The sequence below is a fragment of the Salmo salar genome, chromosome ssa24 (assembly GCF_905237065.1).
Source record: "Salmo salar chromosome ssa24, Ssal_v3.1, whole genome shotgun sequence".
NCBI lineage: Eukaryota > Metazoa > Chordata > Actinopteri > Salmoniformes > Salmonidae > Salmo > Salmo salar.
In genome coordinates this window covers 33,639,542-33,655,414 of record NC_059465.1, presented here as the reverse complement: position 1 = coordinate 33,655,414, position 15,873 = coordinate 33,639,542, and the positions used below count along the sequence as shown (strand labels likewise).

Genomic DNA, 15,873 nt, shown 5'->3' with positions numbered 1-15,873 from the left:
GTGATGTCCTATCCTTTCAGGTTGTTGGCATGAGGTAGGCCTAAATAGGTTTAAATAGTGGAGTAGGGTGGTGTTTTTGTATGTGTGTGTGTAATGTATGTATGTATGTATGTATGTACAGTGCCTTGCGAAAGTATTCGGCCCCTTGAACTTTTCGACCTTTTGCCACATTTCAGGCGACTTACAGCTGTAATCGCAGCAAAAGTTGGCGCTACAAAGTATTAACTTAAGGGGGCTGAATAATTTTGCACGGCCAATTTTTCAGTTTTTTATTTGTTAAAAAAGTTTGAAATATCCAATAAATTTCGTTCCACTTCATGATTGTGTCCCACTTGTTGTTGATTCTTCACAAAAAATTACAGTTTTATATCTTTATGTTTGAAGCCTGAAATGTGGCAAAAGGTCGAAAAGTTCAAGGGGGGCGAATACTTTCGCAAGGCACTGTATGTATGTATGTATGTATGTATGTATGTGGGTGTAGTGTTAGACGATAGGGTATTGTTTTATTAACAACAAATCAATAAAGAAAGTACATGGGGGAACACGTGTGTGTATATCTATATCTATATATGAACAACTGGGCTAGGGGGTACAATATCACATTACACAAGGACCTTAAGGGGCATACATAGAATTATAACAGCTTTTTTTTTTTGAGTATTTAATTGTCTAAAAAATATAGTTCAATTTATTTTTGAATCGTAAGAAAATGTGGTGTTTTGTAAATTTACATTTGGGAATATGAAATTTGGCCAAAAGAATAATGAAATGAATGACATAAAATAGTTTAAACTTATTTTTATTGTAGGTAAAGAATCCAATCAGTATGTCTCTCCACAATAGTGTAAGATCTTCATAAATGTATTAAATTATAAATCTACTGATGTCTTGCCACAGTTTCCTTACATTAATACAATGCCAAAAAAGATGCAACACCGTTTCTGGGTGGTCATTACAAAAGGTAAAAACATTTAAACTTCATATAGTGGTTGGCAGGATAATATTTATGAATAATTTTAAAAGGAAACTTCCTTAATTTTCTTAACAAATAGGTATGTGTGTGGCAACATCCAAACATTTTTCCAACAGGTATTATCAATAAAACCGTTCCAATAAGGCAATGACATAAGGAATAGATACAACATCCTGCTGAAACAAGGTTCGTATCGCTTTGTTGTTGAATGGACCGAAAGAGAAACAAATCTTTCCTACTGATGAGTCAACGGGGTTAATGGAAGGTAGGTTCTGAGGGTCAGGTCTTGACACGTTCCTGAATAATAAAGAAATACCTGAGGGAATGGCATCTAAAACAATTGCAACATCTTTAGGTGTTACAGGGATCTTGTAAAGTGATACGAATTCCTTATAACAAAGTAAAAAACCCTCTGCATTTACAAGTTGGCTCACCAATAGGATATTATTTCGGAACCAATATTCTAAAAACAAAGAAGTATTTGTATACAATATATCCCGATTATTCCATATATATGTGTTGAAAAATTATGCTTATAAATGAAGGTCCATGACAAGAAAACCTGCCGATGAAAAGCAGAATTTCACTGGAATTTTGTCAATATTATAATTTCAAACCAACATGAAGTTAAGGCCACCCAAACTAGAGAAGACATGAGGCTTTTTGGAAGTACATACTGACCGTAACGGTAGTAATGACGATAGTTGATCAGCGTAACTCCAGTATTATGCTTGAAAAGCTGGTGAATGGCTTCTTCCCTGTTTTAAAGAGAATCGCCATATTCAACATCTCACTGTAATATTCTGGTTCATACCACGCCCATCGTTTAGACTACATGGTGAAAGAGACTCGCTCACTTCCTTCATAACTGTTGAACATTTTAGATTCTTTACTATCTCTCGCTCTCCTTGAGATGTTGGCTACCATAAAGAACATTTCCGTAACCTACGACGGTGTAGGCAAAACCTTTAGCAGCGGCGACTTCATTTCGGGGCGAATAACGTTGGAATTAGGAAAAGATTGCAAAATAGATTGTCTTTCCATAAAAGCGAAGGGAAAGTCAGAGGTCCGTTGGACAGAACATCATAATCAGACAACTGTAACTTACCATTCCAAGGACAAGATGTTCAGCATTGAACAATTTATCATTCGAGAACAAAAAGGCCAAGGTAAGGCATCAAGCACAGCTTCTAGAGTTTTATATGGGACATTTGTTTACGAAGTAACGTTTTGCCTACTGTAGTGCAGTGGTAGCGTCGTTAGATCATTAGATAGATAGATAGATAATGGTCGAAGGACGCTACTACTGCACTACAAGGGGCATAACGTTGCTTCGTGAGTGTATATATTGACTGGTACTTATATATATTGTCAGTATATACATATATATATATACTGCTCAAAAAATAAAGGGAACACTTAAACAACACAATGTAACTCCAAGTCAATCACACTTCTGTGAAATCAAACTGTCCACTGCCTATAATTTCCACCTGTTGTCTATTCCATTTGCACAACAGCATGTGACATTTATTGTCAATCAGTGTTGTTTCCTAAGTGGACAGTTTGATTTCACAGAAGTGTGATTGACTTGGAGTTACATTGTGTTGTTTAAGTGTTCCCTTTATTTTTTTGAGCAGTATATATATATATTAGTACCAGTCAAGTTTGGACACATTCATTCCAGGGTTTTTCTTTATTTTTTACTACTTTCTACATTGTAGAATAATAGTGAAGACATCAAAACTATGAAATAACACATGGAATCATGTAGTAACCAAAAAAGTGTTAAACAATTTATTTTATATTCTTTAAAATAGCCACCTTTTGTCTTGATGACAGATTTGCACACTCTTGGCATTCGCTCAACCAGCTTCATGAGGTAGTGTTTTTTTTTTTTTACATTTGATTTATTTAACCTTTATTTAACTAGGCAAGTAAGTTAAGAACAAATTCCTATTTACAATGACAGCCTACCAAAAGGCAAAATGACTTAGGGGTGGGGCCCTAAAAAAATATTACAACATTAGGTAAATATTTTTCAATATTACAGTTTTTCTCAATCGCTTTGTCTCATTTTTTGAAAGACTTAACATTCTCTAAAATGTAAGTTACATTTTCACAACTGTTTTATGGGACATCACAAATCTATTGCATGTCTGCAAAATGTAGTAACTCACCCAAAACATTTAATTCATGCTTCTAAACCTAGTTAATGTCATCGTGTGAGCCGTACTGGTCAAAATGTTTAGATGTTTTTTCACCATGGCAGTCAACCCTGGAAATGTTTTTTTTATACAAATTTCAGTTTGTTCTACTTTTTTGTTGACACTGACTGCTTACTGTACTATACAAGAATGTCAGTTTTGTCTAGCTGAATGCTATTGTGTATCACACTGAGCTTTTTAGATACCGATTTCCACAGTAGATAAAAGTTTACTGGGAAAAGTCAATACTGTAGTACACAGAAAAAGGATATGCACATTTGTATGTATACATATATATATATTTTTTAGCAATATGTTATATGTAAACAGAAAATTCACATTTGCATGTCCATTTTTACATATTTCTTACATGTAAAGTCATATGTAGTGAACAGAGAATTTGCCACAAAATGACATCCATGCAACAAAAAAAACTGCAGCAATGAAAAAAAAACTGTGGTAGTTCTGTAAAAAACGAATTGTTCTTCCTCACAGTACGTACTGTAAGTTCCCATTTTCTTGGTGGACATCCTGTCGCTCTTTTTGGTCTGGCCAGAGATTTTCGTCAACATCACATCTGATGTTTTCCCTTGCGATACACCGGGGGGGAAATCTCCTTGCGTGGTGCAACCATCCCCTGTAATGATCGCCTGTGACGTCCTCACAAGCTGCATTCATGGCATCTAACAGAGACATCTGATCTTGTGCCTGATAGTCATATACTTTCCACCTCAATGCTGAACAAATCCTCTTCTATCGGATTCAGGAATGGGGAGGATGGTGGAAGGAACTCCATTCTTATCCTTTCATGCCCAGCAAACCATTCCCTGACAATGTTGGTTTGGTGGAAGCTGACATTATCCCACACAATTACATAATTTGGCAAATCTGGTCTAACTAAACTTCTTTGGTGTTCTGGTATTAGGTCTCTGTAAAGTGTATTTAGGAATGCCAGGAGAAGTTGCGTGTTATAGGGCCCAATGTGTAGAATATGTGTGCTCACACAATTCTCAGAAATGGCATCATACATTGTAATATTGCCCCCACATTGGCCTAGGGTACCAATTGTGGCTCTGTGTCCAATGAGATTGCGGCCACGTCTCCTGCCTTTGGCCAGATTGAGCCCAGCCTCGTCCACAAAAACAAGAATGTGGGTAATTTCATGTCCTTCCAGCTCCATTATTCTCTATATAGTAACACAGAAACAAAATATAAAGTTAGTTTTACATAGCCTATTCTACAATCAGACAGTTTAGTAAAGTAGAAATGTTTTCTGTTCTTATGGGCATCTACAACTTCAATAAGTATATACAGGCATCATTGAAGTACAGAAACTCCCTGTACAATATAACATGTGCACACCAATGGTTTACCTGGATATACTGGTACCGCAGCTCCTTCACTCTGTCACTATTCCTCTCAAATGGCACCTTGTAGAGTTGTTTCATAGTCATTAGATTTTTTTTTCAAAACTCTGTCTATAGTGGAAATGCTGAGTGAATTGATATTTGTGATGATATTGTTGTCATTTATGATTGCACTTTGGATCTCTCTTAGCCTGATGGAATTGTTGGCTTTGACCATGTTGCAAATTTCTTGTTCTTGCTAATGGCTGATACTGCTGCTCTGCCACCAGCATGAGGTTGTTGTGCAGTCCTATATATGACATGTAGAATTCACAAATAGATCATGTTACAGATAGTATATTGTATTCAAATTGTGCTGTATTACTTTATATTCCTCATACATATCTTACGGTACATTGTGATTTTCAGACTTGCATTTACCTTTACAATAGTTGCTATATTGTTGTGAATGAAATGCTGTAACAAAAGTAAAGAACGAGTACATATTTACCTGTTTTAACTACGGAATGTTTGCACAATTGATGACACTGTGGTCCTGTTTACAATAGGCTGTACTCTCCAGCCAGCCTCTTCCATTGTAAGACCATGGTTTATGACATGGTCCACAATTGTGGCTCTGATTTCATCGGGGACTCTTATTCTTTGCCTTCTTCCTCTATTATGTCTTCCCCTAACACCACCACCACCACCACGCATTCTTACACATCTTCTTATTTCTCTTCCACAAGCATTTTGTTGCTGTTGAGGGTATCAGTCTTGCATCAAATAGTGAATTCCACTGTATGCAGAATGTTGCATGCATGTCTGCACAGTGTTATGTTTTCAAAGCTTACTGTCAGTAAATATAGTACAGTAAATATTGGACTACAAGAGTTGCAAGCCTGCAGAGGTAGAGTTATTTGATTGTGGACTACAGGAAAAGGAGGACCGAGCACGCCCCATTCTCATCGACGGGGCTGTAGTGGAGCAGGTTGAGAGCTTCAAGTTCCTTGGTGTCCACATCTCCAACAAACTAGAATGGTCCAAACACACCAAGACAATCGTGAAGAGGGCACGACAAAGCCTATTCCTCAGGAAACTAAAAAGATTTGGCATGGGTCCTCAGATCCTCAAAAGGTTCTACAGCTGCAACATCGAGAGCATCCTGACTGGTTGCATCACTGCCTGGTACGGCAACTGCTCAGCCTTCGACCACAAGGCCAGAGGGTAGTGCGTACAGCCCAGTATACTCCAGCCACCCCAGTGGCAAGCGGTACCGGAGCACCAAGTCTAGGACCAAAAGTCTTCTCAACAACCTTTACCCCCAACCTATAAGATTCCTGAACAGCTAATCAAATGCCTACCCGGACTATGCATTGTGTGTCCCCCCCCCCCTCCCTCCCCCACCTGTACATAGACTCGCTACTGTTATTTTAAACTTTTTTTTATTTGAATTCTTTACTTATCTATTGTTTACCTAATACCTTTTTTTTTTTTTACTTAACTGCACTGTTGGTTAAGGGCTTGTAAGTAATTATCTCACTGTAAGGTCTACACCTGTTTTCCGTGCACATGACAAATAAACTTTGATTTGATTCAGAACAAGGTTAATGGCAGAGAGCATGTTGGACACGAAGAAAGCTTTGTTGTAGAGCGTTTAACACACAATCCAGGAAGGGACCAGCTGAGTGTAAGACTATCATCTGCATATAAACTCAGGAAAAAAAAGAAACGTCATCTCTCTGTCAACTGCGTTTATTTTCAGCAAACTTAACATGTGTAAATATTTGTATGAACATAACAAGATTCAACAACAGACATAAACTGAACAAGTTCCACAGACATGTGACTAACAGAAATGGAATAATGTGTCCCTGAACAAAGGGGGGTCAAAATCAAAAGTAACAGTCAGTATCTGGTGTGGCCACCAGCTGCATTAACCTCTCTGGGCTAGGGGGGACGAATTCGTCCCACCTACGCAACAGCCAGTCTAATCCAGTGGCGCGATTTTCAAATACCTTAGAAATGCTATTACTTCAATTTCTCAAACATATGACTATTTTACAGCTATTTAAAGACAAGACTCGCGTTAACCTGTTAGGGCTAGGGGGCAGTATTGACACGGCTGGATAAAAAACGTACCCGATTTAATCTGGTTACTACTCCTGCCCAGTAACTAGAATATGCATATCATTATTGGCTTTGGATAGAAAACACCCTAAAGTTTCTAAAACTGTTTGAATGGTGTCTGTGAGTATAACAGAACTCCTATGGCAGGCCAAAACCTGAGAAGATTTCAAGCAGGAAGTGGCCTGTCTGAGAAGTAGTGTTTCATCTTGGCTCTTTTTATTGAAGACTCAGGATCTGTGCAATAACGTGACACTTCCTACATCTTCCATAGGGTCTCAGAGCCCGGGAAAAAGTTGAATGAAATCGAGGCAGGCTCTGGCTGAAACACTTTATCGCTTTTGGCAAGTGGCCACTCAGAGTACTATGGGCTTAGGCGCGTGCCCACTTCGACCGAATGCTTTCTTTTCCTTTGTGTGTTTATCTAAACGCAGATTCCCGGTCGGAATATTATCGCTTTTTTATGAGGAAAATGGCATAAAAATTGATTTTAAACAGCGGTTGACATGCTTCGAAGTACGGTAATGGAATATTTAGAATTTTTTTGTCACGAATTGCGCCATGCTCGTCACCCTTATTTAGCCTTTAGGATAGTGTCTAGAACGCACAAACAAAACGCCGCTGTTTGGATATAACGATGGATTATTTTGGACCAAACCAACATTTGTTATTGAAGTAGAAGTCCTGGGAGTGCATTCTGACGAAGACAACAAAGGTAATAACATTTTTCTTATAGTAAATCTGACTTTGATGAGTGCTAAACCTGCTGGGTGTCTAAATAGCTAGCCCTGTGATGCCGGGCTATCTACTGAGAATATTGCAAAATGTGCTTTCACCGAAAAGCTATTTTAAAATCGGACATATCGAGTGCATAGAGGAGTTCTGTATCTATAATTCTTAAAATAATTGTTATGCTTTTTGTGAACGTTTATCGTGAGTAATTTAGTAAATTCACCGGCAGTGTTCGGTGGGAATGCTAGTCACATGCTAGTCACATGCTAATGTAAAAGCTGGTTTTTGATATAAATATGAACTTGATTGAACAAAACATGCATGTATTGTATAACATAATGTCCTAGGGTTGTCATCTGATGAAGATCATCAAAGGTTAGTGCTACATTTAGCTGTGGTTTGGGTTTATGTGACATTATATGCTAGCTTGAAAAATGGGTGTCTGATTATTTCTGGCTGGGTATTGCTGACATAATCTAATGTTTTGCTTTCATTGTAAAGCCTTTTTGAAATCGGATGTGGTAGAGCTGGGCGGTGGTAGGGAGTTTATGATCAATTTGTTGTTCTTAATGGTTAATATGGTTCTAAATTATATTTTTTGCTCTTAGTAATGTGCCGTTTGCTCATTTATTTGTTCATTAAGGCAATGTGGTCTCGTCTACTGTTACATGGATCTCATTACCGAAATGCATCTTGATAAAATATTCCTAGAATAATATTACAGAATTCAAAATATCTACTCTTTATATTTGTGTTCTTTTAAAATAATAATTTAAAACATAAATAATAACTAAAAAAAACATCCCGGTTTTGAACATGCCACCCGTTACGGTAATTAGATAACTGATTAAAATTGAAATATACTTAATCATATTCTCATTTTTTATATGAAATATTGTAATAATTCTCCTTTATCGAAGGTATTTGTAGATTTTTTTTGTACATTTTCACCTTTCTATGTTTTTTTTCTAACTTTACAAGTGTTACGGTAATGAGATTTCTTTGTCCATGGTCTTGAAAAATGTGTTAAAAGTCATTGAATCTTAACAATTTAAGATGATTAATTTAACACAGACAATAATTTGAGATGGTATCTTATTCATTACAAAATAAAATGTTTGTCTTTTCAAAAATGTACCAAGAGTAATTCCAAGTTCCTGAGAATCACCCATACACACTCACTGTGGCAACTTTATCAAATACCTAGAAAAAGGTCCATATTTTAGGACAGATTTTCTTTACTCTTGTAACATAAACGTGACTTGTTCTTTTTCAGATTGTAATGTCGTAGCTCCTGGAACTCACGTTTACCCATTCACAATTCAGATCCCTCAGCAGTAAGTGCCCTGCAAACACACCTGGTGGGCTAATATTTACATCGCTTAGACACTCGATCATGAAGCACGATCAAATAATTAGAGTAGTTAGCTATCCTGTTAACATCAGCAAGGTAATCCTGAGTTGTTTTCAGAATGTTTACAATGGTTAAATTTCTAAGTACTTGTGCTTTGTGATTGATTGTGTCTTACATGCTGACCACACCACTCGCATCGCGTGCGATTCAATCATTGCACCCACACTGCTCGTGCGCATCAGCGAGCGTCTGCGGCGCCAGGCGCTAAAATCGAAATGAGTTCTGTTTGTAACACTCAACATGCTGCAAGTCTGGCCTCTCCCATCTCCTCATTGTTTTTTAGGAGCATATACCCATTAGAATATGTGGACAACTACAAATAGATTGGTTAGACTGTAAACTCTCCTTCCAGACTCACATCAAACATCTCCAATCCAAAGTTAAATCTAGAATTGGCTTCCTATTTCGCAACAAAGCATCTTTCACTCATGCTGCCAAACATACCCTCGTAAAACTGACCATCCTACCAATCCTTGACTTGGGCGATGTCATTTACAAAATAGCCACAAATACCCTACTCAATAAATTGGATGCAGTCTATCACAGTGCCATCTGTTTTGTCACCAAAGCCCCATATACTACCCACCACTGCGACCTATACACTCTCGTTGGCTGGCCCTCGCTTCATACTCGTCGCCAATCCCACTGGCTTCAGGTCATCTATAAGACCCTGCTAGGTAAAGTTCCCCTTATCTCAGCTCGCTGGTCACCATAGCAGCACCCACCTGTAGCACGCACTCCAGCAGGTATATCTTTCTGGTCACCCCCAAAGCCAATTCCTCCTTCAGCCGCCTCTCCTTCCAGTTCTCTGCTGCCAATGACTGGAACGAACTACAAAACTCTCTAAAACTGGAAACACTTATCTCCCTCAGTAGCTTTAAGCACCAGCTATCAGAGCAGCTCACAGATTACTGCACATGTACATAGCCCATCTCTTCCCCTACTATATTTATTTATTTATTTATTTATTTATTTTGCTCCTTTGCACCCCATTATTTCTATTTCTACTTTGCACTTTCTTCCACTGCAAATCTACCATTCCAGTGTTTTACTTGCTATATTGTATTTACTTCGCCACCATGGCCTTTTTTTGCCTTTACCTCCCATATCTCACCTCATTTGCTCACTTTGTATATAGACTTATTTTTCTACTATATTATTGACTGTATGTTTGTTATACTCCATGTGTAACTCTGTGTTGTTGTATGTGTCGAACTGCTTGCTTTATCTTGGCCAGGTCGCAATTGTAAATGAGAACTTGTTCTCAACTTGCCTACCTGGTTAAATAAAGGTGTAATACATAAATAAATACCCACGTGGGTGATTGAAAGATGATCCGTTGGTTGTAGTATTGCACCGTAAAGTTGGTTGCCAACCGTCACATTAAGTTCAAAGAAGAAAAAGAAGCGTGAAGGAAGGAGGAGAGATGAGAAACAAATTTGTTTCACCGTTTTATCTGTGGATTGTCAGAGTAGTAGACTTTGCATTTCAGGTAAAATAACAACCCAATGTTTATTTCCCAGGACAAATTAGCTAGCAACAGCAAGCTAGCTAGCTAGCTATATTGCCATAAATGTTTAATAGTTTTTGACCTGTCCCCAAATTAATATAATTGGTTCCGAGTTTGTTTTGATATTTCAACCTGCGTGTCCTCATCGCTTCTGGTCTGGGTGAACAAAATCAACGTGCGCGTCCGGTTTGGTCAGCATGTTAGCATACTTCTATGATACACTGAATGAGAAGAAATGAATGATTTAGTCTACGTTTACACAGGCAGCCCAATTAGGATCTTTTGCCCAATTTATTGGCAAAATATATGATCTGATTGGTTAAAAGACCAATTAGTGAAAAAAGATCAGAAATGAGCTGCCTGTGTAAACACAGCCATATGAAGTCAATAATATAATCAATAGATTGCAGATAGTACATGCATAAAGGAAATGCCAACGTGTCTTAATGAAGTTGGGTCACCATGAGCCGCCAGAACAGTTTCAATGCGCCATTGGCATAGATTATGTTTCTGTAACTGTGATGTGGAACCATTCTTCCACGAGAAATTCCATAACTTGGTGCTTTGTTAATGGTGGTGGAAAACACTGTCTCAGGCGCCGCTCCAGAATCTCTCATAAGAGTTCAATTGGGTTGAGATCTGGTGACTGACACATACTTTAAACCCCCTATGCTCCTTTGAGACCCCTCTTTTAAAGTTACTGAGACCAAAATAATGGGCAACTGGGCATTTTTATGCATGACCCTAAGCATGATGGGATGTTAATTGCTTAATTAACTTAGGCACCGCATTCAGGAACCACATTCAATATTTTTTGTATCCCTCATTTACACGTGTGTTTCCTTTTATTTTGGCAGTTACCTGTAAATAGCCTAATTACATATAGTGTAATCCTAGTCTAGGGCTGAAATGAACGCTCAATGGAGATTCTCCAATTAATAAGCTTATTTTGTGTCCTGGAAACTGGCCCATAATGTCTTTGTCTTGATGTATATGTAACTAAAGAGCTAATGTAGCCTAGTTACAGGTCTAGCACCATATACCAATCGGAGACATTAGTTGCCATTTTCCAATTATGACAGTTCACTTGTTTATTTATGGCCCTAATCTGTAGTTACCAAATGGCTTCTAGATACTACACCATAAAATATCAACTTTATGTAGAATGTTGACTATGATCTCTCACCATTCTTAGTCTCTGTTTTGTAATTTATAAAAATAAAATAATACTGATATTCCTTGTTCATAGAGCAATGCCGTCATCCTTCAAAGGCGCCTGGGGGAAAATCCTGTATACGTTAGAGGCCAAGTTGAGCAGATCAATGAGGATATCCAGCAAAGCCAGGGCTGAGTTCCCCTTTGTCTCCAAGGCAGACCTGGGCAGCATCCCTGAGCTGATGGTATGGAAACAAACACACACACACGCTCCCTGTTGACACAATGAGGACTACTGTGTGAGCCTATCCCGATACTAATGTAGAACTGCCAATGCTGTTCTTAAATGTTTTATCCTCCTGATTGTGGTTGTATAGTGATAGTGTTGTTTGTAGCACAAGTGTCTTTGTTCCTTTTCAGATACCTCAGCATGGAACCAAGGATAAAAAGATGAAGTTATTCACCTCAGGAAAAGTGGGAATGGACATTCACATAGAGAGAATGGGCTACTACTTAGGTAAGAAAACCAACAGGACTAATGAGAGCTAGGGACATAGTAATGCACCTCTGGTATATAGCCTTTCATACCATACCAATGCAGTTCAATGCATGATTAATATGGGGGTAGTCTCTATGGGGGTACCACAGGGTTCAATTCTCGGGCCGATTCTTTTCTCTGTATATATCAATGATGTCGCTCTTGCTGCGGGAGCTTCTCTGATCCACCGCTACGCAGACGATACCATTCTGTATACATCTGGCCCTTCTTTGGACACTGTGTTAACTAACCTCCAAACGAAATGCATGCCTTTCAACCGTTCGCTGCCCGCACCCGCCCACCCGACTAGCATCACTACTCTGGACGGCTCTGACTTAGAATATGTGGACAACTACAAATACCTAGGTGTCTGGCTAGACTGTAAACTCTCCTTCCAGACTCATATTAAACATCTCCAATCCAAAATTAAATCTAGAATCGGCTTTCTATTTCGCAACAAAGCCTCCTTCACTCACGCCGCCAAACATACCCTCGTAAAACTGACTATCCTACCAATCCTCGACTTCGGCGATGTCATTTTCAAAATAGCTTCCAATACTCTACTCAGCAAACTGGATGCAGTCTATCACAGTGCCATCCGTTTTGTCACCAAAGCCCCTTATACGACCCACCACTGCGACCTGTATGCTCGAGTCGGCTGGCCCTCGCTACATATTTGTCGTCAGACCCACTGGCTCCAGGTCTGGGAAGTCTATGCTAGGTAAAGCTCCACCTTATCTCAGCTCACTGGTCAACGGTAACAACACCCAACCGTAGCACGCGCTCGCACAGATATATCTCACTGGTCATCCCCAAAGCCTTTAGCCGCCTTTCCTTCCAGTTCTCTGCTGCCAATGACTGGAACGAATTGCAAAAATCGCTGAAGCTGGGGACTTATTTCCCTCACTAACTATACAACATCAGCTATCTGAGCAGCCAACCGAACGCTGCAGCTGTACATATTCCATCTGTAAATAGCCCACCCAATCTACCTACCTCATGCCCATACTGTTTTAATTTACTTTTCTGCTCTTTTGCACACAAGTATTTCTACTTGCACATCATCATCATCTGCTCATCTATCACTCCAGTGTTAATTTGCTAAATTGTAATTACTTCGCTACTACGGCCTATTTATTGCCTTACCTCCTCACGCCATTTGCACACACTGTATATAGACTTTTTTCTATTGTGTTATTGACTGTACGCTTGTTTATTCCATGTGTAACACTGTGTTGTTGTTTGTAAAATAAGAATTTGTTCTTAACTGACTTGCCTAGTTACATTTTTTTTAAACGCTGTCAGTTCCACTCTGAGTAATTAATAAATACAAGTTTTATTCATACATGTCGGAATGAGAAAAAAGCACAAGTTGAGGTTTCATGCAAATCATGCACAGACATGGTAGATTTGCTCAAGTGTTTGAATTCTGATCATTTATCTCATATTAGGGTTTGACCTTAGCACTGAGTATCATGAATCCAGAACAACATTGCTACCATAAATATACCCCCCCTCCCTTTGCAGGTGAAGACCTAAAGGTTGTGGCGTCCATTGAGAATAGCTCCTCTCGTGAGATCAAGCCCAAGTATACCCTGTACCAGAAGGACAGCTTCTTTGCGAGGGGAAAGAGGAGGGTGTCCACTAAAGACATCCTGAAAGAGCTGGGAGAGCCCATCCCACCATCTGGGAAACTGAAAGTCACTAAAGTCCTTAAAATCCCACAGCACATTGTTCCATCCATCTTCACCTGCAGTAATATTAAATGCGAGTACAGGCTGAAGGTGTGTGTCTCTGTGTCTCTCTCTCTCTGTCTATCCGAAGCCACTACTACAATGTGCTTTGACCGTTTATTTACTAAGATACAGAAAAAGACACAGGGCACATGTTCTGGGCTTACAACATGTTGTAGTGGGTTTCGTTGCTGCAACAGGAATGCTCTGGTGAAACACCTCCCTTTTATTTTGTCATTGTTTACCAAGGGAGTCATCAGACTTTTGAAATGATTAGAGACCCAGTTTTACAACTTCTGAAGTCATGTGGGTTGTTATCATTGATAATAATGTAGAGCAAAGACTAGAGGCTGGTTACTTTTTAACCACAAATGTTCTCTAAAAATAACTTCCAGTTGGGCAAACCATTTTCTTATTGAGTCCACGTTATACAATTGGTAAATCGTTATACTGTTTGACAAAGTGTCACTGATCAATTTATACAATTCATTTTTTCTAACTGAAATGTAAAAGGGTTTTTTTAAAAACAGTTTGCACTTGAAATATGAGTTTGAATATACGTTAAATCCAATAATCAAGGGTAGCAGGTAGCCTACTGGTTAAGAGCGTTGGGCGTAAATGACTAAAATGTAAATGTAATCATTTACCTTTTAATTCTAGCTTGCATACTGTGCTTTGTCGTAGGCCTATAGCCTAACTATTGCATTTCCTTTGATTCCAATATCCTTGTTTACGTCATAGATCGTCCTGGATGTTCCCTACGCCAGAGACCCAGAAATCAAATTGCCACTGGTCATCCTCCCTGCAACTCAAATGCCTGGACTGCAGCCGCCACCTTACTCTGACCTTGGTTTTGACTCATTTGGGAACGCAAACCAACCCGGGTGGAACAGCACACCACAATTTCCGACAGCCCCGGGAGCCTATCCACCAACGGCCCCAGGAGCCTATCCACCAACGGCCCCAGGAGCCTATCCACCAACGGCCCCAGGAGCCTATCCCCCAACGGCCCCAGGAGTTTATCCACCAACGGCCCCAGGAGCCTATCCACCAATTGCCCCAGGAGCTTTTGCGCCTCCTCCAGCCTACGGAATGTACCCATCCCAGTCTGATTTTGGTGGTAAATCCTAGTGGGAGAAAAGATAAGAGGGTAAAATATAACAAATGTATGCATTGTATATGATAATGTGCAGTTTTCTATCTCTTTAGACGTCCATTTATACTTCCATACTTCTCTGTTGTTGATGTTTCTTGTCATTGACATGACAACGTGTGTAACTTCAATATCTTTGTGGAAATGCCTACTATGAATAATGAAATGGAACAAAGCTCTGCTTAAGTGTGCCTTGTATAAGTTGTCTAAATATGAATATTGCTGTTAAGAATGTAACAATGAATATTCTAATTTCATGGTGGTGCTGATAATCTAATATATATATATATAATAATAATAGTAAAAATGGCCATTTCCAAATAAGTACAGGGAAATAAAAAGCAGGGACGTCCACGACGATAATAGGCCTCTGGTCCATTTTTTTTTACGATGAGATGCATAAAACCAGGAACACCTTATCAACTAAATACCAAACCATATGCATACACTTAGGTTGAAGTCATTAAAACTAGTTTTTCAAACACTCCAGAAATTTCGAATTAAAACCTCTTGAGGATACCGTAGGATAGGGGGCGCCACAGCGCATTTTGAAAAAAAATCGTTCCCATTTTCAACGGCCTACTAATCAAACTCAGAAGCTAGGGCATGCATATACTTATTATATATGGATAGAAAACACTCTAAAGTTTCTAAAACTGTTTGAATGGTGTCTGTGAGTATAACAGAACTCAAATGGCAGTCAAAACCCCGAGACCGATTGAAACAGGAAGTGGAATTCTGAATTGTGGACTCGACTTCTCATCTTTCCCTATAAATAACACCGTTAACCATGGTTCAGTGAGCACTTCCTATTGCTTCCACTAGATGTCGCCAGTCTTTTCACAGTGGTTTGAGCCTTATAGAGTCAAAACTCAGTGAATGAGACGAGTTGGAAATTGGTCACAGGGGATGGGCCATCACCATTATGACGCCGGCGGCCATGTCTGCCCCCACCTTTGGAAACGGTTTTAAAGCCAATGAAATC

At 39.1% G+C, this 15,873-nt stretch overlaps 1 protein-coding gene across 2 annotated transcripts; it reads left to right on the top strand.

Moving 5' to 3' along the window:
* The first annotated feature begins 1,216 nt into the window (after nucleotides 1-1,216).
* On the top strand, nucleotides 1,217-15,251 carry LOC106585757 (arrestin domain-containing protein 3). Of its 2 annotated transcripts, none has more exons than XM_014172337.2 (6): nucleotides 1,217-1,238; nucleotides 8,662-8,722; nucleotides 11,559-11,709; nucleotides 11,885-11,981; nucleotides 13,530-13,786; nucleotides 14,477-15,251. In XM_014172337.2, exons 1-6 carry the CDS (start codon nucleotides 1,232-1,234, stop codon nucleotides 14,864-14,866), a joined length of 963 nt encoding a protein of 320 aa, XP_014027812.1. In that variant the 5' UTR covers nucleotides 1,217-1,231; the 3' UTR covers nucleotides 14,867-15,251. The 2 variants fall into 2 exon arrangements, with proteins under 2 accessions (XP_014027812.1, XP_014027811.1); XM_014172336.2 differs by lacking the exon at nucleotides 1,217-1,238 and adding an exon at nucleotides 1,799-2,142.
* Nucleotides 15,252-15,873: the final 622 nt, after the last annotated feature.

Bases quoted from the DNA above. Each gene is read 5' to 3' on its own strand.
- LOC106585757 (XM_014172336.2), top strand. From the start codon at position 1,887: ATGTTGGCTACCATAAAGAACATTTCCGTAACCTACGACGGTGTAGGC. The intron at 2,143-8,661 runs GTAAGGCATCAA...GTTCTTTTTCAG, and splicing joins TCGAGAACAAAAAGGCCAAG to ATTGTAATGTCGTAGCTCCT. The intron at 13,787-14,476 runs GTGTGTGTCTCT...TTTACGTCATAG, and splicing joins AATGCGAGTACAGGCTGAAG to ATCGTCCTGGATGTTCCCTA.